General features: G+C 39.7%; 1 protein-coding gene across 2 annotated transcripts in view; it reads left to right on the top strand.

The window, feature by feature from the left end:
• The window catches only part of FOCAD (focadhesin), a 323,158-nt gene that overhangs the window by 249,166 nt on the left and 48,461 nt on the right, over window positions 1-25,531 (top strand). For both annotated transcript variants that reach the window (XM_055131110.1, XM_055131118.1), the window contains exons 25-29: window positions 5,724-5,829; window positions 10,777-10,893; window positions 13,754-13,992; window positions 17,476-17,565; window positions 24,410-24,557. In XM_055131110.1, coding sequence (XP_054987085.1) covers window positions 5,724-5,829; window positions 10,777-10,893; window positions 13,754-13,992; window positions 17,476-17,565; window positions 24,410-24,557 — 700 coding nt within the window. The remainder of the gene's footprint in view (window positions 1-5,723; window positions 5,830-10,776; window positions 10,894-13,753; window positions 13,993-17,475; window positions 17,566-24,409; window positions 24,558-25,531) is intronic.

The following is a 25,531-nucleotide window of genomic DNA, read 5'->3' as shown; positions in this document are numbered from 1 at the left end:
AATATGTGTTTCTTTGTGGACCCAGCACACACACATACAGAGGACCCAGCACAGATAGAACTTTTTACCGCAAAAATTCTCAAGGTTGTGCCTCTGTTTGTACCTGAAAAATGTTCGGTGCTTTGCCTTAGAGCCAAAGACTTTTATTTAAAGAGTTAGAATATAGTTCCCTTGTGGTTGTAGCCATGGTTGTGGTGGGGGTGTGTGTATATGTATGTGTGGGGGGGGGCAGGGGGAAAGGGTGAACCTTGCTAATATGAATTTTTGGGTTTAGTTTATTGGGTTGGTTGGTGTTTTGTTTTGGTTTTGGTTTTTGGTTTTTGGGCCACACTCATCGATGCTCAGGAATTACTCCTGGCGATGCTTAGGGGCCATATGGGATGCTGGGGATTGAACCCTGGTCGGCCATGTGCAAGGCAAATGCCCTACCCACTGTACAATTGCTCTGGCCCCCCAAATATGAATAATTTGAGTTCTCTAAATGGATTATTAAATATCATCTTCAAGCCAACAAGTATCTTGAAATAGTATTTTGCTTTCATTCCCTTTGTGTTATTGAATACAAGATCTAAAAATTGGACTTTTTAACTTACAAAAAGTGAAAGTCCAGTCAAATGGTAATTTCAGTCATACTCTTATTCATGTAGCCATATTCTTACAGATTAACAAAAATAGCTTTGAGTATTATTACTACCTTGAAACTTTATCATTTAGCTGTCATTAAGAAAACTAGTGTATTATGAATTTGTTTAGATGATCTCTCTAGGTTCCTTTGCTGACATGCAGACTCATCAGTTCTACACACTCCTCCCTTCTATCAGCACCTTGAGCTGCTGCCATTCCTGTCTGACTGTCCTTCTTCTCCACCAGATAATACAGATATGTTGTGACCCACAGAATTTCACATGTATCCAAAGTCCATTGTATCAAGAAATATTTAATTCCAGGATAATTTACCCTTATTATGTTCCAGAAGTTCTATAATTAAGTAGGTTTCCAGGGAGGGAGGGAGGGAGGGAAGGAGGGCAGGCAGGCGGGTGGGAGACTTTCCACCAGTAATTTCTTAAAAGGCATTTAAGTGTGAAGTCTGATCTCAGCACATGCTCATTGCTCAGCCCCGTGTCTTCTGAATAAAGTAAAGAAAAGTGGTAATCCTCCCCTGCATTTAGTTCTGTGGGAGGCACTGGAAAACTGTCTGTTGACATATCTGTTGACAAAATGAATACTAAAGTACAGAGAGGCTTCCATAGGGATTCATTTGTGTCTGCTTATCTAGTTTGGTGAATTGCAGACCCAGTGGGAGAGCATTCAGTTGCATATTGTAGAGGAAGAGGTGCTGGATTGTGGAGGACAACCTTTGACCTTTACCTTTCCTAGTTGGCTCTATTATACAACCTGCTTATATTCAGTTAAAAATAGTGTTCCAACATTTGCAGCAAGATGCTTGAATGCTGAAGAAACCTTTCTAGTAAGAAAAACTATATTTTTTTCCTCTCTAGTGTCTTTTGCATTTTCCATTCTAAATTTTTATATCAGCAAGACTTTAATCATCAGATTTGCAAAGCATCCTTTCGTGACTAACACATAAAGAGAGCGTGTTCATGTTCTCAACAGTATGATGGAAAATAATTCATGTTCTTGCAGTTACCTTTCCATCAGTAATCTTAGAGTATTTTATAGACCTTATCCCATAAAAGCAATCCTGACAATTCTAGAAATGACAGCAAATGAATGGGAGATATTTAAGGTCTAGAGAATAGGATAGAGCAGGAGACAAAAATTGCTCTGCAGTTCTCTGTTTGCTTCCTCCAATGCTGTGAGGACCTCACCACAACCTCCTGCTAGCTTACGCTTCTGCTTCTTGGACCATAGCTGCCATGGGCTCATTTTGTCCTGTGTAAGGTTTGTTTTGTTCAGAACTGCAAGTTCTGTGGAAGAAGAAGTAAAAAAACAGTCATAACCTTGCTCTATGTAAAAGCATCAAGGAAAGGGCTAAAGGAGAATAGGAATGCAGATAGAACCTGATGATTGATTTAAGTTTATTTTTATTGTTGCTAATGAAATAGATTTAAAACTGAAGATAAAACTCCCTGTAGGGTTGGGTCACTTTACTAATATGTAATGTAATACTTTGTCCCTAAGAAAGCATCATTATAGCTCATCCTTCCTTGTGCTTTTTTAATTAGGTTAATGGCACCAGTTTGTTTCAAAGGACAATTTAATTAAAATGTCACTGGAGTTGCCTGGATAAATACTGCAACTGATGCTGACATGTTATTATGCAAATTAGCCTCTACTGCTTGGCTAGTAGGGGATAGTTATTTGATCAACACTATAAGTTTTGTGGGTTTTTTTTGCTGAATGATTACAGATTTTCACCTGAACAGCTTCACCTTTCTCTCTCTCTCTCTCTCTCTCTCTCTCTCTCTCTCTCTCTCTCTCTCTCTCTCTCTCTCTCTCTCTCTGTTTTTTAAACTATCTGTACTGAGTATCTTCTCTCTCCAAGTTAATGCTCTAGGATCATAGGGAAACAAAGGATGATCAAGAGCGGGTCATGATACCTTTGTGAAATTTATTGCTCAGCCTAGGCACATATTATGTGAACAGTGGACTCGTTTTTTCTGTTCAGAGATTAATGTCTAAATATGGATTTGGTCTGAAACCAAAGATCTAATTACTAGTGACTCTAAGTACATTCTCCTCTATTTTTCAAGAATAATATATGCTCAGAAATGCCATGACCAGTGGAATGTTTTTAAGAAAACAACATAATTTATTGTGGGTAATGTTTTAAAACCTTTTCAGAGTTTCAGGATTAAAAACATACTTCATATGTCATCCTTGTCTTATGTTCTTGTTTTAAAATATTTTGCCACCTGACTTATGGTGACAATCTAAGCTTTTCCTCAAGGTGATGAAAAGAAAGGGCCAAAATTTGAGATCTCTGCATCAGTGAGAATTTAAAACTATTTTTTTCTCTTTTTTTTTCATTTATTTTTTAATTAGTGAATCACCGTGAGGGTACAGTTACAGATATATACATTTTTGTGCTCATGTTTCCCTCATACAAAGTTCAAGAACCCATTCCTTCACCAGCGCCCATTCTCCACCACAAATAAACCCAGCATCCCTTCCACCCCCTCAATTGCATCTCCCCCCACCCCACCTTGCCACTGTGGCAGGGTATTCCCTTTTGTTCTCTCTCTCTAATTAGGTGTTGTGATTTGCAATAAAGGTGTTGAGTGGCCATTGTGTTCAGTCTCTAGTCTACATTCAGCATGCATCACCCTTCCCCCACATGGCTTCCAACCACATTTTACTGGTGTTCCCTTTTCTATCTGAGTGGCCCTCTCTCCAGAATGTGAGGCCAGCTTCCAAGCCATGGAGTCAACCTCCTGGTACTTATTTCTACTATTCTTTGGTGTTAGTCTCCTACTCTGTTATCCTATATTCCACAGATGAGTGCAATCTTTCTGACTCATTTCACTTAGCATGATACTTTCCATGCTGATCCACTTATATGCAAAGTTCATGACCTCATTTTTTCTAACAGCTGCATAGTATTCCATTGTATAGATGTACCAAAGTTTCTTCAACCAGTCATCTGTTCTAGGGCACTCAGGTAAAACTGTATTTTTAATTTAACTTTATGGACTCATACATAGTCAGGGTTCAGAATGTTCTTAACTAAGGGAAAGAGCTACTTGAAATAAAATATTTCTTTTTTTTTTTTTTTTTTTGCAGACCATATCTGGTAGTGCTCAGGTATCACTCCCTGTGGTACATAGGAGACCATGTGGTGCAGGGGATCAAACACAGGCCTTCTGCATGCAAAACTTATGCTCAGCCCATTGAGCTATCTCTCCAGTCCCTTAACTTTGTCTTTGTTAAATTGTGTTTTGGCTAGAGCCAAAAATCTTGTCTTGTTTCGGGTTTGGTTTGGGGGTTTTTGTTGTTTTTTTTGTTTTTAACATTGTAGTATGAGAAGTTGTATAAGTGTTCAATAATTTTCACTATAAAACTAGCAAAACCAAGTTGAAGTCACCTATCTTGATCTTATCTTTCATATCTCATCTTTCATATCTCATCTTTCTGACCCCCTTCCAGTCTCAGTATGAATACTTACTGTCTCATTCACTGAGGGCAGGCCTCTTAGAGGAACAAATTAAGGCGTGTGAACCAAATGGCCATATGTCAGGCCTCACTGAGCTTCTGCACCCTAAGGTAGAGAGAAAAGAAAACAAAAGTAAAAAAACGGATGAAGGAATCTGATAATGATAAGTTCTAAGTCTAATTCTTGCTGAAGGATAGCAAAGATGCATGACTCCTTAATGTGCCCTAACTTTCTGATACCTACTGACTCACATTCTTGGTGGTGACTAGCCCTTGGACTAGAGAGCTTGCATAGAGAGCAAGATGAGAGGCATGCCTCATCCCGCATAGCTGTTCTATCCCTGTAATGGCAGGGTAAGCAGGGAATGGTTCTTGGATGCACACACTTAGTACTGGTTTAGTTTTCAAGACCAGGTTTGGTTTGGTTTGATTGGATTTTGGGGTCACACCTAGCTGTGCTTAAGGCACATTCCTGGCTCTGCACTCAGGGACCACTACTAGAGAAGTTAGTGAGACCACATATAGTTCCAGGGATCGAACCTAGGCCAGCCACATGCAAGGCAAGCGCTTTACCCTCTGTACTATCTCTCCAGCCTTCAAGTCCAGGTTTAGAAAACATTCTCTTTTTATAGCAACTCATTAGCCATAGGACTAACCAAGAACTGCATTATTTGATGGCTTGGCTGCACTGTTGGCTAAGTTCTGTTGTGCCAGAGCTGGCAATCCAAGAGCAGTTCATCAGTGTTCCAATTGGGATTTTATTTTGTCAGATCATCCTTAGAATTATGAACTGGTTTTTAAAAAAATGTGCATTAGCAACTGGTGATTTTATTATTATGAAAAGAGTTTAATTGATACAAAATGCAGAAGTCATTTCCTAATATTTCTGTTATTATCCTGTTTCTAATATTATAAAACTACTGTGTGAATGATATAAATGGGGAAATTCCATCCAAAATATGAAAACAAGCCTCCCTCTCTGTCTCTCTGTCTCTCTCTGTCTCTCTCTCTGTCTCTCTCTCCCTCTCTCCCACCCTCTCTCTCCCTTTCTCTCTCAGTATATTACAAACCAACTGTGGGTCTGGTGTTGAAAGGGAAAAGAAGGGGAGGGAAATGACTGGCTGAGGAGACTCCCAGTGTTTCAGATTGCTAGCGAGGTACTAGAAGCTGCACTCCAGTGCCTTAGAAAAGCCAGAGACCAATCTCTTCATCTGAGTTTGTTTGTAGATCCATCCTTGGCTGTGTTTTTAAAATATATAGGAAAATTTGAATTGGCCAAAGATGACAGACAAGATAGAAAATGTAGTGTCAGAAAAAATGAGATCATAACTTAAGGCACCAAGAACTCAGATATGTGAGCTTTGTGTTTTCAAGTTACCAAGAAAGCATCATGACCAAGCTATTTGCAAGAGTTAAAAATCAGCCCTTGAACCAAAAGAAGGAAAGAAGCTTTTGGCAGCGGGAAATAAACAGACCTGCGTTCATGAGGCTCTCTGAAGGAATGAAAGTGCTTTCTGACCTCATCTGCCCTCTTTATAATAGCGCCTTCTCTTCTCCTGGCTAATGCCCCCAAATCCTGTCTTGGAATTTTTTTTTTTCTTTTTAAACAGGGAGAGCCCAGTGGTCAAAGGCAATGCATTGTTAGCCCTAAGCAGCCTTGCTGTGGTGGTCTCCAGACACGAAGCCAGCCTCTCAGAGTCTGAGGGGGTCCTGGAGGTGAGTTAAGGGTGATGTGAATCAGCTGGGCTTTGGTTGTGGGCTGTTTGGAAAGTGAGGCTGTCTCTTTCAGCCTGGCTTTTAGGTGGTGTGGTCCTGAAGTTAGGCGCTGAGCGTGTGACTGCTGCACCAGGCTCTGCGAATCTGTGGGCCTTTGTGCTGTGAGCCTCAGTGTCTTCCTGACTTTCCTCTGTGGCTTCTCTGTTTTGCTTTCCCCGTCACAGTTAAGTGGTCATTTCTATTTGCAGGTACCAATTTTAAGCAACGGGGGTTGTCTTTTTTGTGATTCCATCAATGGTAACCAATCTGAAGAGGTTAACTAGGCTTACTAAAAGTGAGCAGTGCTGTCAAAAAAGTGATAAATAAGCAGTTTTTACTGACAGAAAAATATTGTACTCTGCATTTTAATTGTAGATGTCATTGACAAAGTGCCTATTCATTTTTACAAGGCATTTATTTCTTAATTAAACATGTGGCGAGCTGGCCAATGTTCATTTCCAATGTATTTTTTCAGATAATTCATATCCGTCAAAATAAAAGGCAGGAATTTATTTTTCTCTTCAGTACCATTATCTGATAGTTATTATCTGGAAGCACTATTGCAAAGTGTGTGTGTGGGGGGGGAATTAAAGGTCTTGGAGTTGAAGAATTATAGTTAAATCTCTCTTGTTTGTTTTTGCTCCTTGGGCCACACCTGGCAGTGCTCAGGAGCTATTCCCAACTCTGTGCTTGGGGATAACTCCTGGTAGTATTTAAGGGACCATCTGTAGTTGAAGGGATAAAACCCAGGCCTGCTGTGTGCGATGCACGTTCTCCAGTTCATTGAGTGATCTCTCCATTCTTATAGCTTAATGCTTACACTTAACTTGCTCTTTGGCATTTTTTTAAATAACCCTTTACTTTAGTCTGTTCTTTCCATCTATAAAATGGCATAAGAATATTTACCAATTATGATTATAGTAAGGACTGAATTACTTAGAGTATCTAAAGCACTATGACTTACTGGTAGTAAGCATTCTGCACTAGTAACCATTGTGGTCAACATCAGAATATATTTCATCCCTTCTTGCTGCAAAATCTGGATGTTTTTGGGGTTTTTTGTTTTTTTTTTTAAATTTAGCCTCCCTCTGTCTCCATAGACTCTCATCTGAGCCATCTGTACTTTTCCCATGGTGGGCTTTTGTTGTTGTTGTTGCAAGCAAAGACACTTACTCATTAAAATAAAAAACCAACAAACAATCTAAAGAAGTGGGAGTTTGATCCCTGGCACCACATATGATCTCGAGCCCCACCAAGAGTGATTCCTGAGTGCAGAGCCCAGGAGTAAGCCCTGAGCTCCACTGGGTGCTACCCAATAACTCTCCCCCCCACCCCCCAAATGTGATGTCTGAAAGCCCATATAATTGAAGGTAAAGTTTTTGGGTACAGGTAAGTTGAAGTGAAATTGAACCATCTCGGCAGAGCATCTCAATACCTCAATTAACTTGGATCCACACTGGTTATTTACTGTCCTTGAGTTACTACTCATTTAAGATTCAGAGTCCTGGGGCAGGTGGTACAGCAAGTAAGGCACTTGCCTTGCATGCAGCCAGCCCTGGTTTGATCTCTGACAATGCATATTGTCTCCTGAGTAGCAATAGGAATAACCCCTGAGGACAGAGCCAGGAATGAAATAGCCCCTGCCTGAGCACCACCTGATGTGAGCAACCCCTTCTCCCCTATACCCCAGAGAGAGAGAGAGAGAGAGAGAGAGAGAGAGAGAGAGAGAGAGAGAGAGGGAGAGGGGGAGAGAGAGAGAGAGAGAGAGAGAGAGAGAGAGAGGGAGAGGGGGAGAGAGAGAGAGAGAGAGGGAGAGGGGGAGAGAGAGAGAGAGAGAGGGAGAGAGAGAGAGGGAGAGAGAGAGAGAGAGAGAGAGAGAGAGAGAGGGAAATTCTGAGTCCTGTGAATCTCAGACCCACACCGTGTCAGGGTAGGATAGGTAGCTTGATTGAATATTTAACCAAGTTTATAATAGTGGAGGAGGGAATACCCCAAGGGGAGGTGATTCTAGTAAACAAGAGAATGGGTGTGTGTATATATACTATATATAAATATATATTACATGTAGAGAAGATAAAGAGGCTGAGAGATAATTTCATAAAGTATCCTACTTGGATTCAATCCCCAGCACCACATATCATCCCTCGAGCACTGTCAGAAATGTCAATGAACACAGACCCAGCTGGAAGAGCCAGCTGGAAGTCCAATGTGTTATTTTTAACTCTGAAGGGGAAAGATGAGCACTCTTAGAAGAGGAAACATTTCCTAGAACCCTAGGATATTTTCATCATCATCATCATAATCATCATCATCATCATCATCATCATCATCCCATTGGTCATCAAATTTCTCAAGCGGTTTCAGTAACATCTCCATTCATCCTAGCCTTGAGATTTTAGAAGCCTCTCTCTACTTGTCCTTCCCAACGATGCCGAATTGGAGGCTCTTTCAGGGTTAGGGGAATGAGACTCAGCATTAGGATATTTTAGCAGAGGAAAATGCTAAGTAGATATATCACTCCAAAAGTTATCTTGCCTTTTTAGGATCTCTTTATTTTGGTATTTATGTCAAATTACCAACTATACAGGCAATTAAAGTTAATTTTCCTTCATTATACTTGGAGGTCGAGTTAAAATTCTAGCCTCTTGCCTTTTGGGTCACACCCAGCGATGCTCAGTGCTTACTCTGGACTCTGCACTTAGGAATTATTCCTGGTGGTGCTTGGAGGACCATATGGGATGCTAGAGTGTGCAAGGCAAATGCCCTCCATTTTGTACTCACTCCAGCCCCATTCTAGCCTCTCTGATTCTTCTTTTATTCTCCCCTGTAACCTGGAGTATGTAAAATATTGAGAATTCATGAAGCCCCAATATGGGGTTTTGATTTAATTTTTAATGACCTGGTCTTGACTGTTAGTGCAAACTCAAGATGTCATTATATGATTAAAATTTGTTTTCAAACCTTCATTCAAATCTGCATCTGACCACCAATAGAAGATTATTTTTAGTATGTGTGTGGTACCAAGGGTCAGACCTAGGCTTCACACATTGTCACCAAGCCACATCCCAGACCCAGCAATGAAATATCTTAAGAAAACCGTGTTTTATTCATGGAATTAATTCCAAAGATGTCCTCAACTCTCCATTGATCCCTCCACCCACCCACCCCTGCAGCCCTCTGATTTTTGAAAATGATTTGCCATGAGTTTACAGTGTTATAGAATTTCAGGGTATATATCCCTATTATTTATGTAGGATGCACAATACTCACCACCAAAGTTACACTGTCATCACCCGCACACAAAAAGCTCTACCTATTCCTCCTACCACCCCCTTTTCCTTCTGGTAATCACCTAAGGTTTCACTGAGTCTAGGAGATTTTTCTAATCTTTTCATTTATTTATTTATTTTAAAACTGTTAACTTTTTTTTTTTCATTGAATCACTATGAGATAAAGTTACAAAGCTGTTCATGATCAGGTTTCAGTCATACAATGTTCCAACATCCATCCCTCCAACCAGTGTACATTTCTCACCACCAGTGTCCCCAGTTTCACTCCTGCCACCTCCAACGTCCTAGCCTGCCTCTATGGCAGGCACTTTCCTTCTTTCTCCCGCCTCTCCTTTTGGGCATTATGGTTTACAATATAGACACTGAGGTGTTATCATGTTGGTTCCTTTACCTACTTTTAACACACAGTTCTTAGTCCTCTTGGCCCAGTTTCTACTGTTCTTATGTATTAGTCTCATTTTTTTATGTCCCACAAATGAGTGCAATCATTCTATGTCTGTCTCTCTGCATCTGAGTGATTTCACTCAGCATATACTCTCCATGTCCATTCAGTTATAAGCGAGTTTCACAATTTCATTTTCTTAACAGCTATATAGTATTCCATTGTATTGATATACCATAGTTTCTTTAACCAGTCATCTGTTCTTGGGCACTCAGGTTGTTTCCAGATTCTGGCTATTGGAGTAGTGCTACAATAAATATAGACATGCAAGTGGCATTTCTGTGTGTTTTGGGGCCCCGGGGTATATTCCCAGAAGTAATCGCTGGGCCCTATGGAAGTTCAATTTCTAGCTTTTTGAGGAATACCCATATAGTTTTACAAAAAGGGTGGACCAATTGGCATTCCCACCAACAGTGAAGGTGAATCCCTTTCTCTCCATATCTGATCTTTTTATAGTTTGTCCCACCTGAATGTTGCCACAAGTGTTTTTATGGATGTTTTTTATGACCATTACTTACTATAAAACATTTGAGGGATAAAGGTTGAAACTACCTAGTGATGTTAAGGATTATTCTGGGCTCTGTGGTCAGAAATCATTCCTGGCCATGTTCAGGGGATCATATTTAGTGCCAGAGAACAAACTAGGTCAGCTGTATGTAAAGGGTAGCACCTTAACCCTTGTACTATCTCCCTGGCTTGTTGTTCATATCTGATTAAGAAGTACATATTGTTTTGATTCTTGAATGAAAAATAATGGTAATAGTAATAAAAAATGTAGAGATAGTAACCAAAGTTTTGCAGGCTTCTTTTTTATTTTATTTTTGTGTGTCTGTCAAATTCATGAGTCATAGAAATAAGAAATTTAGGGTTGCTGTCTGTTTCTTTTTAAACTCCGTATTTATTTTCTGGAGAACTCTCATATGGGTTACTTAAGCATCCCTTATTCTCTCACCTCATCTACCTTTTATATGAAAGGAAAAGCTTAATCCTGTTGACACAGGCAAGGTGATGTATTTGTCAAATACCTCTCCATGTTATGCAGTACTGGCAGACAGTTTATTTTTGACAGTAGCTTTTCATTCTTTAACACAAGAGGGGCTTATACCTGAAGTCTAGGAATAATGCTGAAGTTTTTACTTTTTTTCATTAGCATTTCATGTTATTCTTCATCTGCAGGTTCAACCTAATTTCCTTTCAATGAAAGAGTGGGTTTCTATGGTATTTGATACGCTCCTGGTCATCGTGGATAGCCATTACCAACCCCGAGGACAACTTTTCTCCTGGTTTTATTATGTAAGTATGAGCAATTAAAAATGATTGGCTTGGGGCTGGAGAGATAGTACCACTCAAAGGGTGTTTGCCTTACATGCAGCCAGCCTGGGTTTGGTCCTGGCATCCCTTATAGTCCCCTGAGCACTGCCAGGAGTGATCCCTGAGCACAGAGCCAGGAGTAAGCCCTGAGCACCATCAGTATGGCCCCAAAACAACAACAATCATAGCCACAGCCACAAAAGACTGGTAAATTCAAGTGCTGACATTCCATTCAAAGGGTCATGTGAATCTGGGATATGATACGGAGGCTCCCAAACTTACTGAACCTAATGCCACTTGTGAGGCGGAGTGAGGGGGTGATCCACTCAGTACCACACTGAAAATTTACCTTCATTAAGAGCATGGACAGAAAGTGTACTCCAGTTACCCAGTTGTACCTGAGGTTACTACCATCCCTACTAGATTTTTCCAGCACTCTTCCCCAAGGGGTGGTTTTGCCCACTTTGGGAAATGTTAATATCGTGGTGTCTGGATTTCAGATTTAGCTGTATATTAGAATTATGCAGGGACTTTATATGTAGGTATATGTATTCTATATATGAAATGATGATATGTAGGCCCCACTTCTGATTTAATTATTTAGATATCAGTACTTTAAATGCTTTCTGATTTATTCAACACTCAGTCACCATCAAGAGCTGCAGTTGTAAAATAAACATTGGCTGAAGATTAGGGACTCCAAGCTTCTAGTCATAGTTTTGTTGCATTTGGATATGTGACCATGAGCAATTTATTTGATCTCTCAGGGCCTTTGTTTTCTTATGAATAAAATCCAAAAAAGTGAACAATATAATGCCAGTGAATGTAGTCTTAGCTTTACCCCTTGTTAGTTCTATAATTGTTGTCCTGATACATACTTTACCATATCTTACTTTTCCTTACATGTAAAATAAAGCTAAAGCACAATGTTGTGCCAACTCTCTAGCAGATAATAAAAATCAAAACAAGTCTAGGAAAACAGTGTTTTGAAAATAGAAATACTCTGTATGCTAACTAATGTTGTTGATCATTTTTAAAATGCACCTGTTACTTAATCATAATCTTTCTTCATGCTTATGTAAGATTTTGAAACATTTTGAAAACATTTGTTTGGGTTTTGTTTTTCATTTATTGCCTGCCGTACGTGCTTTATTTCTGTATTCACTTGGAATTGTTTTGGTTCTACCATATCACTGTCCATTGCTTAGGGAATTATGGTGATCATGGGACAGTCAGCTGAGTGGCAGAGGATTATAGTTGATTTGAATAAAAATATAGCACAGGTCTTGAACTGTTGCTAAGATCATGAATTTAGCCTGAAACTCCATTGCCTTAGACTTTCTCAGCACAACATTTTGTATGTCTCTGCCCTCCTGCCATTGGGAAGACCTGGTATGTATTCATCTGGGGCTTAAGATCTAAAACTAATTTTTTACTTTGCTGCAGGACAAAAATACATAACTTAGTCAATAATGTCAAATTAAATTAGAAGGGAGATTTTGTTCAGAGACGTAGTTCCTTTATAATGATTTGTTTCCTGTCAGAAGTTTTCTAATTTCTTTAACTTGGATTTAACAAACACATAGAGTTTATATGAAAATCTTTGCAATAGTTATCTGGCTCAGATATTCACCAGGACAGGATATTGCATGAGATTTCTAATAATGCTGCTTAGTTCTTGCAAACCAATAAAAATAATCTCTTTACTAGCTAGCTTGGGGTTGCCCCTTACCTTTGTGATTTTTGCATTATTATACTTTTTCAAAATTTGTTTTCAGAAGTCACTTCCTTTATTTCAGTGACCTGGCAACTGGGGCATTTTGAGTAATAGTGCTGTTACAATAGTGTTATATTAACTCAAAGAATACCTTAGCACACGTTTGATTTTTATCCTTAAAGTACTAAGGCTTAGAAAGCAAATAATCATAGAATTAAAAACACCTTTTCATGTGCTTTGACTGCAAGGGACAACACAGCCTTTATAGTGTGTCTGGAAATTTGAAGTGGATAATAGTGAGGAATGATAAACAGGCTTTCTTCCCCACTTGAGACATATTTATAAAAGTATATCGAGTCTGCTGGAGTGCTCTAACATGGCAGTCTTGCAGAAGCTGTTCATAGTCAGCTGCCCTGTCATTTTATTAGGGCTGTTATTCATTTCTTTTCCCATAATTACATATAGGAAGGGCCATATAGAGCTCTCCATTTCATTTTGAATAGCTGGTTATTGCTTTGTAACCAGAGGCTTTCAGGATTTCAACTTCCTTTTTAATTAAAAGGAATTAACCCCCTGTAGGAAATAATCCATCTACTGGGAAGCATTCCCACCAAAAATTTTAGGAGATCTGCCAATAGATCCCTGTGTTAAACTGACACTTATTCCTCCAAACCGAATTTAAGCTTGCCCCAGCCCTCCCCCGACTGCCCGCCCCTCACCCTGAAAACTTCTGGCTTTCTGGACATTTATAATGTGCCTCATTGGCTGCTCCAAGCTTAGACCGCTTCTCTCTGAGTTCTGCATTATGTACACATGTAGGTTTTTAGAACACCTAAAATTGTTTCAGGCTTTCTAGTGAGGGAATTCTTCGTTGCTCTCAAAGAGGACACTTCGTGTTCCTTTCCATTTCTGTTCATTAGCTGCTCACTGAGTAGCAAGTTGTTTCAATACGCATTGAAATATAACCTGTAGACAAACAGAAATAGAATTAATTTTGATTTTTTTTGGGGGGAGCAGGGGTGGATCTAAAAGAACCGGTGATTGTTATATAGTTCTTTCCTGACAGGTGTGCTTCTTTCATGTTTTAAACAAAAGGCCAACCCCCTGTTTTCTTTCTTTGACTAGAAATCCTATTCTGGTGAGAACACGGCTAGTGCCATTGCCCGTTCTGCTGCCGCCACGGCTTTGTCTCTCCTTGTGCCCGTTTTCATTATCTCTTGCAAAGAGAAGGTTGAGGAAATCCTGAACATGCTGACGGCCAGGTTACCTGGGAAACCAAGTGCTGATGAGTCTCAGGCGGTGCAAATCCACATGGGCCTGGCTTTAGGGATGTTTCTCTCTCGCTTGTGTGAAGAGAAACTCAGGTACAGTATGTTAAAATATTCCTGCTTTTCCATTGGTGATCTGGACGAAAGATTTTACACACATACATGCATAAACATTATCTCTGAACAATGTGTGGGTGCTAAACTTTTTGAGATGGACAAGTTCATCCTTTATTCTCCTTTATGAGTGAATTTGTCTTTCCGAAATACCATCACTGAGATATTAATGTCTTTAAAGGGTTGCTCTTATTAAAGTGATTGATTACTTGAAAATCATTTCATGCTTAGATGAAAGCCCTGGATACATCTGTGTGATAGATAGGAGGAAAAGTCTAATCTCATGGTGCTATAAATAAAGAAAAGCTGCTTTTTTTTTTTTTGCGAGGTATAAGGATAAAATAATTGCTGATCTTGTATTGATATGATTGTGAGGTGGGAGGGAAGGATTGGGTATCCCTGTGCTGAGTATCACTGAATCACCGGAACTGCATGTACCCAGTTTTAAAAATTACTTTTATCCTGTGCCCTGGCTGCATTTTTATAATCCTTAAAGAGTCTTAATCTTTGCATATTATACTGTGTGCTTTATTTAGTTTGATTGCTCATTTTTGGTCTGCTAGCTTTACCCTTGAATGGAGCTAATGGAATATCAAAGACGCAGGTGGAAAATTCCACTAAAAGGGAAAGTTTTTGTGCGTGAAGCTACTTTAGGTTTCTTTTTTTGTTCATTATATTTATTCTTGATTTTATAACAACTCTTATATATCCAGATTGATTATAGTGTGGTACAGCATGAATATTTGAGTATCATGAATATTTAGATGTCACAGACTTGGAATTTAGCCTCATTTTTCTGCATTGGAAATAAAATAGTAGGGAGCAATCTCCTGTTGTGATGTTAGATGTCCTTAAGCTTCCCCCGCCAGAAATTAAGTTTCTGTCCAGAGGCAAAACACAGTGTTGAGATGGATCAACTGGATGTCATTATGCTATATTTAGATTTCCGTTTGAAACCCGGAGTTTTAGGTTTACATTGGTAATTTCCATAGCTTGCACAGTCTTTAATATGTGAAACCTTTAAGAACTGCTATTGATCTAAGGAAATACTATGTTCCAAATCATTATTTTTCAGCTCATGAAAACATCTGTCAAATGACTTAGTTGCAGTCATTATGAGACATATCCAGAAAATTCATTTTTTCCTGCCCACGGCATTTTGTAGTCCTCATTCTAGACATTAACAAAAAGTCACCCTTTCCATGTGATTTGCCTATTGTGTTTCCTCTGAATGTGACCCATACAAAGTATTTTTAAAGAATTGAAATTTAAAAGTGCATCTAGAGAGATAGTACAGAGGGTAAAACAGCTGTCTTGCAAGTGGCTGACCCAGGTCTGATCCCTGGCACCGCATATGGAACCCCCTCAGCGCATTGCCGGGAGTGACTCCTGAGCACAGAGCCATGAGTAAGCCCTAAGGTGCAGTCTAAAGCCAAAAAGTAGTTAAAGCTTTAACGTGATTTTCCCCTTTGTGGAAAAGCTATTGTGCTTCCAATGGGAGTTGTCTCCATATTTGTTCATGTTCTTCCTGTGGTATCTTTTCGAATGTTTTACAACTTAAAATGAGCCATCACGGGTTAGTTCCAGATAACTCATTTCATCCACTTCTGGCTTTGTCTCTGGCTCCCTGCTTCATTAGTTTAGGGTGAGATTCTGATAGTGTGGGAGCCTGACAAGTTTGTATTTGTGGTTAATGCAATCATGCTACCTGGAGAAGTCTGAGGTGTGTCGCACAGAGCATTCATTCTTGGGTCCCAGATTTCTTCCCCCAAATCTGGAAAGACTGCATCGCTCTCTTCCAGAAGCTTTATTTTATAATCTCTGGATCTTGGATGTTGATGAGATTACATGGGGGGGGGGCAGTTTGTGGGTGTGGCTGCCAAGCTACTGGAAAACTGGGGACCTGGGTGGAGGAGGCCCAGTCCCGATCCAAGCAGGCTTGGAGATCTCAGCCACGGATCCTACATATCTGGGTTCCTCTGTCGGTTCCTTCATGGGTGAAGCTCGTCCAAGCATGCAGAGAGTGGCCTTGAGCATGTCTATCCAACCAGTCTTTGCAGCTCAGAATATCCTGGAGAAGGATACCAGGCCTGAGTGTTCTTGAAATCTCTGTAACTTTTAACTTTGCCCTAATGATTTTCTGCTTACAGTACTGTGCGCCCACATTGGACCAGTGTATTGCAGTACACTCTCCGTAGCTCCCACCCCTCATTTCTTAGAGCAGAGGAATAGGAAACCTTTTGATCCTAATACATATTTTGCTAAATATTGAAAATGTCACTGGATAATGACTTGCCTTTGTTTTATTTTAAACTTCTGCTGGTCCCAGATTAAAGTATTTTGAAATTGTTAACCCAGACTAGTCAATAACATCAAATAATTGGCCCCAAATAGTCCCTTAGGGGAACAGAATTAGGAAAATATGTTGATCTTGGGCATGAAAAAATCACCATGTTGAAGAGAATTATGACAACAATCCATTTTTTGCTAAGGCTTATGAAAAAGGCAGCTGAATTTAAATTTCTGCCTAAAATTTATTCAGAGTGCATCTTATCCCAAAGCTGCTTGTTCCTGTCATAATTCCCAGTGGATCCTGATTTGTTATTTTTTAGCATTTGTTTAGGATATTTAACAGAATTTTTACTGCAGAAACTAACTATAATAGTACTTATTTATTCAAAACTATTAAAATTTGTGTGTGTGTGTGTATGTGTGTGTAATCCTTCACCTTGAGCAAAACCATTATAGTCTTGGTTTTGAGAAGACATTATGTAAAGTGTTCTCTGGCTGTCTCGTTCCTGGGACTGCATTCCTCCGAATGTGGTCAGAGGCAGCAACATGAAGGAAGCAGAGCTGACATGCTTCCCTTTGATAATAAAGTGTCAGTGATGAAGCCCACAACTCTACCTGAAGTAAATAGCCAGAGAACTACTTTTCCATTTAGTTTATTTTACAAATCATGGTTCTCACCAAAACAATTAGAAGAAAGATCAATTACTGTTTAGAAAGCAGAAAATTACAGAGCTGCTTTCCCCCTCCCCCTTTTAAAAAATGCATATTAACAAATTGCACTTACAGTCTTTATACTTAAGTTATAAAAACAGACAGCTGTCTTTGCAAGAGATTTGAAATGATTACTGATAATATTAGCTTACTGGGTATTAGATATTCTGAAAAAATCTAGGTTAACATCTTAGAAAAAGTTTTTGAATTCTCACTGGCTCTTATTTCTCAGTGATTTAAACTTTGGATCAAGAAATGCAGAAATAGTTGTTTGGGGTTATTAATTTGTACTTTATAATATTTAAAGCCTTATATTGAATAAATTTTGATTGTATTTTTTTCTCAAAATAAGCTTATAGGTCATATTGTCATTACCTTCATTTTAAAAATAAATTCTAGCATTTTTCGTAAAAAATAATAGACTTGAATAATTTTAATTCATTTGTTTTCCTTGCTCCTTAGTGATATGTCTGGACAACAAATGAATCTTCTTCTAATGAAGTCTCTGGATGCCCTGGAAAATTGCTGCTTTGACACTAGTCTTGAATACAAGTATGTTGATTCCATTTTCTCTCTAAAAGATACAAAGATTGATTTCATTCTTGAAAATGTTTCATTTTCTGGTGAAATAAATATTTATAGACCTGATGTTTAATTCCTGTGCTGAGCGTTCAATACCAAAATCTATAATTAAAATTTACTTTATCTTAAAACAGTGTTTCAGTAGTGGGTAATTTGCTTCGATACAAAGCAGTAAATGCTATTCTGTGACTGTCCTTAAATTACGAATGCCTTGGTTCTATCTTAGACTTACCATAAAAGACATATTTTTAGCCACTTGTGTCCCTGCCTTAACCTTTTTAAAGATATGTTGAGAGACAGAGAGATAGTACTGCAAGTCGGGCACTTGCCTTACATGTAGCTGCCCTGGGTTCAGGACCGATCACCATATATGGTCCTCTGAGCACTGCCAGGATTGATTTCTGAGCACAGAGCCAGGAGGAACCCTGAGCACAGCCTGGTGGGGCCACAAAATCTGAATTAAATTGAAGCAGTTCTTTGAAGAGCCCTTTTTTGACTCATCATTTAGATTTCTCTGTGAAATCCAACGGCTAGAAAGTCAAAGCAGAAACAAAGATGGTTGTTTGGGTGTGCCCGGCCTCAATATTTGGAGATCTTTTTCCCACTACAGACAATGTACTTTTTAAGGGTTTTTACCTATGAAACTAAGTATCTTAATTCATTTTTTTTCATGCTGGTCATAGAACAAAACAAAAATAATAGGAAATAATCACCAAAAATTACCTCGAGTCAGAGGGGGAAATAGTGCTGGAGAACTAGCACCACGTACCCCAGTACCACTGAGTGTGGCCCTGGTGACCCCTTCCAAGAACAAGCAGGAGGGGCGTCAGGACACCACCTGAGCACTGTTTGGTGTGACTCCTATTAAAAAAAAATTTTTTAAGCATGTTTGTTTAGTAAGATATGTAACCTTTCAGTTATTTTATGTGACTTGTATGGGAGGCATGTTTTAGTAGTCTTTTATAACAATAATAGACACTTGTTTATAACTACTAATGGCAGTAATAGTGACACTATTAAGGAATTATGTTTTTGACTTCCACATGTTTTGAAATCTCATGTCTCAATTCTCTGATATCTGTTGTTCCTAAGGAATTCAGCACATTATAAGCATAACCTGCAGTTTATTAATTCACTTACTTATTGCAATTATGGCACTGAGTTAAAATATGAGTTAAATCAGCATTTACCCTTCCAGTCCTTAGGAACTTAAAGAGCATAAAAGTGAAGACCACCTAGCCTGTGAGGTTTGGGCCAACAAAAGACAAAATGGTAGAAGGAGCTGCACAGTTCAAGTCTTTATGAATAAAGCAAAAACTTCACTTAGTAGGTGGTGGTTAAGAATTCTTTCAGATTGCAGGCTAAGGTTGGATAAGAACCATTGATACCCACCTAGTTTATCAAACACTTTAGAGATTAAGTGACATCTTACAGAGTGTTGTTTTGAGTATGGAAAGAGATTGGGAGGGGCACAATAGAAATCTTTTAACTAGAAGATGATTAATGGGCAGGACAAGGCCATTTGTTTTGAGTGAGCTTTTGGGCTCCATTCGTGTGTTGGTGTTTGCCTTCTTATAACCAAGGAGTAAAATATTTGCTCTGTGTGTCTTTCTGTCTCTTTTTCTCACAATTCTTCCACCAAAGGTGAGCATCATATCTGTGTTCAGATTGCGAAGTTGGGGAAAATGGAATAATATTCATCTGTTATCTCCATTAGTTTACAGGAATGTTGTTAGAGTATATAGAGGACCTCAGGGATAACTAAATGACCCACAGGCTGGTTGCTCAATGCAGTTTAAATCTTCACATGTCTCTGGGCCAACAGGATAGTACAGCAGGTGGGGCATTTGCCTTGCACAGGGCCAACCTGGGTTCAATCCCCAGCATCCCTTTGTGGTCCCCCAAGCACGGCAGGAGTTATTCCTGAGTACAGAGCCAGGAGTAACCCCTAAGCATTGTCCGACATGGCTCCAAAACAAAACCACAAAACCCTCCCCAAAACACTTCACAGATCTAAACATACTTAACTTAAAAAAAAATTTTTTTATAGTTATTACTGATTCTTTTTTCTCTCTCTCTTAGTGGTTTGGCAGGGCTTACTCTATGCTCAGGGATCACTTCAGAGTTGGGGCAGGGAGGCTTAAGGGTCATGTGCTGTGAATCAAACCCAGGTTTGCTGCATACAGGGCAAATGCCTTACCGTCTCTGCCCCCTCTTTCTTGCCTTCTTAATGAGCAGTGTGTTTGAGAGAGGAAAGGAATATCAAAAATGTCCTTTCATTAAAGTCTTACATCATTCAAAAATATCATCCCTCCATCCCTCCGTCCACTTCTATTCTTCTTACAGTGTTTTATGGGTATTGATGACTTGTTCTCTTTAGATATAGGTTCATCTGATACAGAGCAGCTGCATATGGTATGAGGCATATCCACTTTCATTTCTCATTTCTCATGTAATTAAGTCCTGATTACTAAAGCAGGAATCATCACTTTGGTTTATGAATAAAGAGAATTTCTAATAGGAGACTGGCTCAAGGTCATACTGTATGTAGGAGAGTGAGGAAAGGAACCTCTCTTGTGTCAAAGCCATTTTTCTTTCTTGAGTGGAGAATATATGGAGAATGGAGAATACATCTCAATAGAAAGCACTTTGACACTTGATAGTATGGTGTTACTTTGGTTTTGGTTTTGTTTTTTTCGCATTCTTGGCATGCAGGTATTGCCGATGTTCAGAGAAGAAAGAATGAAAAGGATTAATTCTTAGCACTAGGGAGATAGTACAATGGGTAGGGCACTTGCCTTGCAAGCAGCTAACCCAGGTTTGATTCCCCAGCACCCCATTATAGTTCCTGGGCTCACCGGGAGTGATTCCTAAGCACAGAACCAGGAGTAAGCCCTGAACATTGCTGGGTGTGACTCAAAAAACAAAATAACACCAACAAAAAAGAAAAAGCAATTCTAACTAGGTCCAGCCTCCTGGCATCTAATGAAATCGCAGGAGTCTAGGGCAGTGTGCACCCTATCCCCTCCCTGCAAGTGGAATAATGGAAACATTACCAGGACTTAGTTAATAGATCTGGGAGCATGCTACCTCAAGTGACAGAATTCACCCAGAGCAAATTCACCACGCTTCCCTGATTTAATGGACTCATCCCTGCTGAGAAAAGCTGCCAGCACCTGGACTGGTCCGTGTTGGTTGTATTGCTTACATTTTGCTGCCATCTAGTGGACCGCAGTATTCTACCACAGCACTCCTCACAGCACTAACTAGGCACGTTATCCATCACGGACCCCGTATTGGTTAATTGTTATTGAGCTTTTGCAAATACGATAAGGTTTGAATAGTGCTTTGTAAAGGGCAGAGTGCTACACAAATGTTAACAGTTATTAGAACTAATTATTAGATGGCCTAGTACTTAATCTGCAGAATTGTCTGCAATTAATGAGGGAATTGAAGATTCCTTGCTGGTTAATTTTAGAAAAATATGTCATTATATTTCAGTTGACATAGCAACACATACATCAGAATGGCATAGCTCTGAAGTCTCAGAGTTTCTTTTCACCAGTGATATTTCAATATGCTTCGATAAGAGATTCAAACAAGTAAGACATGTAGGAAATTTTAAAACTCCATTCTCTTTTTCGTATGTTAGTACTCTAATAGAAAATTTATGTTTGCAATTTTCAAGCCTTAATTTTATACACAGTCTTGTACTTTGTTTTTATTTCATCCAAGATACTGACACCTCACTCTTTTTTGTTTTCATGGACAGAAAATGTAAGCGCTCTCTTTGCCTGAGCTATTTTGGGTTGAGTGCTGGCAGACGTCACGAAGGGAAGCTCGAGTGAAGCAAATGTGTGGAAAGACTGAACTAAGCACCTGGAATTAACCTTAAGACTTAGGACAAAAATAAACATATTAAAATGCAGAAGATTTGGAAATCAGATGGAAACATCAGTAATATAGTAATAAAGCTCTAGGGCTGCTTTTTGTGGTACATACTAGAAAAATGAGACAAAGTGAAAAAAAAAACAGTGGAAGAGGTCAATAAATACATTATCCTATCTTAACTTATTGACACATGTAGGTCATGTTATATGTGACATATATTGTAGTAATTAAATTTGTGTAATGATTAGGATCATTAGTGAGTGGTGACCTTGCGCAAGAACTACTATGATACTCTTAGGTGAAGATGGATCTTTTTCCCAGTATCTTTTGAGATAGGAGAGGGGGAGCTTTGGTTCAGAGAATAGGAGATGATTATGTGCCCTAAACAGGCCTCAAGAGCATGACTTGGACACCTGCATTGTTGTCAAGAAAGGTGAAGTTCAATACTGACGTGGGGTCTTTGAGAGGTATCTATTTTCCCACAAATCCAGTGTCACCTTTTTCAAACTATTCTGGCAAGATATAGAAATTGGCTTTCTTGACTGAATCCTGCATGATGTCCTCAGTGAATTTTACCAATCAGAAATTGTGCCTTCAACAAAGCATAATAATTGGGGCTAGGAGCTAGAGCAATAGCACAGCGGGTAGGGTGTTTGTCTTGCACACAGCCGACCCAGGTTCGATTCCCAGCATCCCATATGGTCCCCTGAGCATGGCTAGAAGTAATTCCTCAGTGCATGAGCCAGGAGTAACCCCTGTGCATCGCCCAGTATGACCCAAAAACCAAAGAATTGGGGCTAGATTGTAGCTCGGTCAGTGGTAGCATTCTTAACCTTCCATATATATGTGAAGTCCCAGGTTTGGCTTCACAAACCCTCCCCCCCAAAAAAAATTAATAAATGAATGAATCTTTAACGCCCCCCTCACCAAAGAAAAAGGAATTTTTTTCTATGTCTGTACATCTTCTCTCTCCTCTGAGACCTCCTGAAACTGCTTTTGGTCAGTCAGCTCTTTGGCATTCAGTAAATATTGGTTGAAAGCCTATCTTCACCAAGCTGTGTACAAGGCATCGCTGTTCTGTGGTAATGAAAAAATAAAATAAAATAGAAAAGACACCCATTCCCATGGAACTTGCAGGCGAGTGAGGGATTTAGACAATAATCTGATCCTCCCCAAATAATCCTCATCAGAGTTCATAATTAAAAGTGTCTGAGGTAAATTAGCACAGGTGCCAGGGGAGAGTACTAAAGAGGTTCCCTGCTGGGCAAGGAAAGGTGTCCCTGAGGCAGTGACATTTGAAATCTGAAGTATAAGACGGAGAGAGAAAGCAAAAAGTCAAGCTTTTCAAAACATTAACCTGACTTTATGTCTTTGTCTAATTCTTTCCAATTTTTCAATGTATCCTTATAGAGGAGGCAGTAAAAACAAAATAAATAACTTCCCGGTAGATGAAACAAAGGCTGTAAACTAATCAAGAGCAGCCTTTTTCTCTTCATCAAAATATGGCTGTCTCACAAGCAGGCAGTGTGCAGGTGTTAAAGGCTGATTTAGGGTTGCCAATGCGTGATGGTAGTTGAGCTTGCTGTTTAGTTCATATTAACTGGAACAGCAGTTCTGCCTGACTAATGATGAGTTATCACCAGAGTAGCTTCTTTACAAAGGATTTTTGAATGTCAGACTGTAATACATTAGAAAGTAGAAAAGCACGCTCGGGAGATAATTGCCTACTTACAGGCGTTTCACCAGGGCACCGTGTCAGGCATAAGAGGGGCCCTGGGTTTGGCAGATGGAGCAGAAGCTGGCAATCAAAAGTCCCCGTTTTCTATGCCTGCTGTTCTGGGTGCTCTCTGCATGAGCAAATCTGGGAGCTTCTGGAGCTTTGATGTGCATCTCTTAACGGATGTGGACACTCCCTTTGCACCAAGGTGTTTGGGGGCAAGTAACTAGTATGTTTAGGAAACTATTGTGAAGTTGCTTGATGCTAGCTAAAGGGAGAGATACTGCTTCAGAGCAAAATGATGTAGGAAACAGGCATTGTCTGTTACTAGAGAAACTAGTTGAATAGTGTTCTTAGGAAGACAGCAGAGTAAGATGATTTTGGAAAAACTCAGCATTTCCTTGGCTCAGGGGGGAAAATCACTAAGCACCATGAGGACAAAAACATTAGAATTTTTTTTTTTCTTTTAAACGTTCTGCTTGCATTATCTTATCTGACTAAACTAGAAGTTTTCTTGGGGAACAATTCTTTTCTTTAAATGAATATGTCTTCTTTCAGGAGAATTGGGGCACAAAGCCCACACTTCCAATTGAATTGTCCCATGGGGTAACTTTTGACAAGCCTGTCATGTGTCCATTTGCTCCTCTGACCCAGTGTACTCGGAGGGATCAGAGGGGAGGGGAGGATTAATGTCATTGTGCACAGACAAATACAGTTTCTTGAAGAAAGAAATTCCACTTGTTGAAGTTGACTAGGAAGCACGCAGTGCCTCGCCATCCTGCCTGGCATTTAACCCGCCCTGTTCTTAGTCACATAGCCTCCACTCACACCCGGGAACAGCCTCTTCTCTCCTTTGGCGGTTAGTCACAGGACACTCTTCCTGTGTCACTTCGGTGGGGAGAGTACCACAGCCCTTTTCTCAGCTCACAGACACTTCAAAAGAGAGGGTTTGGCTTGACCTTTCATGCCACCGCCTCTCTCTACCATAGAGTTGAAGTGAAGCTCTTTCAGGCTTTCCTTTCCTCCAGACAGGACACGGCGCTTTTATAAGCCAGACACATCAGTCCAGACAGAAAATTTTTACTCGAGGGAGGGAGCTGACTCAACTTGTGTTTCTCTGGGATGGCCTGGTGGCAAGTACGAAGGGAAGAGCCATTGTGGGGAGTTCTTGGGGTTTTAATGCCTCACCTTTTTCTGTCCTCCAAGCACGGGCTGTATTTTAGGAGTTGGACTTGTTCTGTCCTTCATGAGCCACAGCAGCCAAACAGAGTCTCGTGTTCACGTGGCCGCCTCCCTTCGGAAGCTCTCTGCATACCTGGATGACAGTGGGAGCCAGAGCAGAACCTTCCAGGAGGTAGGCGGGGCAGTGGGAACTAATTCCTTCCCTTTGATGTCATTGTGGTTTTTTTTGTTTTTATTTTGTTTTATTTTGCTATCCTGTTTTCCACTTCACACATTTTGGTAACCTGGAAATGAAGTTTTCCCTCAGTTTCAGCTGGGATAAGAAACACGTCTGAATGGCAAACAACCAATGCTAGACCATAAGGCTTTCAGAATATGCAGCTATTTAAGTCAACTCAGGCTTATAGGTGGCATGGAAGATAAGAGCTCGTAGTGAATGCAAAAACCAAAATCAGCAGCACTTCGGAGGTAAGCTGCTGCTTATGGAGGAAGGTTAAATGGGGAATTTTTAGAAGAGCATTCTCATCAAATGGAATGGAAAAAATGAAACTGATAAAGAAATTTTTAAGAAACTATAGATTTAAAAGGTAGTTGAAGCTTTTTCTTTCTTTTGAATAGCAACTAGCATGAAAATTGAGGCAATTCCCTTTACCATACATACTGAGTTTTTTGTCATGCTGTAAACACAGGCCGTTCATACAACACACAGTGGTGTGCTAAGCATGCTTGAGAGAAACCTGTTGGGCCTGTGTCTTGGTTTGGCCCAGGTGAAGCAGAATTGCCTTTTCTGTTCTTGCAGAGAAGCTCAGTACGACCTCCTAGCCTGACCAGATTCTCTCTCTTTTTAGAGCAGACCCCATTTTATCCCCTCATGCCCTGAACTATTGATATGTACATAATAGCTGCTGTGTTTCCCTGCCCCATCCTCTGCTTTCAGCAATAGGACTTGTTGAATTGGTAAATTTCCTTGGGGTACAGAGCACTGAAGTTTTGTTTTACAACATGCACACCATTTCCATTTACAAAGCAGCGTGAATCGTGACTTAGAAGCATACTAGTTTTTGTTTGTTTGTTTAGACTACAGAGACATTTTTACAACCAAAGAGCAATTTGATTAATAAAGAAAAGCAAGATTTTTTTTTATAA

The sequence above is a fragment of the Sorex araneus genome, chromosome 1 (genome assembly GCF_027595985.1).
Source record: "Sorex araneus isolate mSorAra2 chromosome 1, mSorAra2.pri, whole genome shotgun sequence".
In the NCBI taxonomy this organism is placed as follows: domain Eukaryota; kingdom Metazoa; phylum Chordata; class Mammalia; order Eulipotyphla; family Soricidae; genus Sorex; species Sorex araneus.
This window is presented reverse-complemented; position numbering and strand designations above follow the sequence as displayed.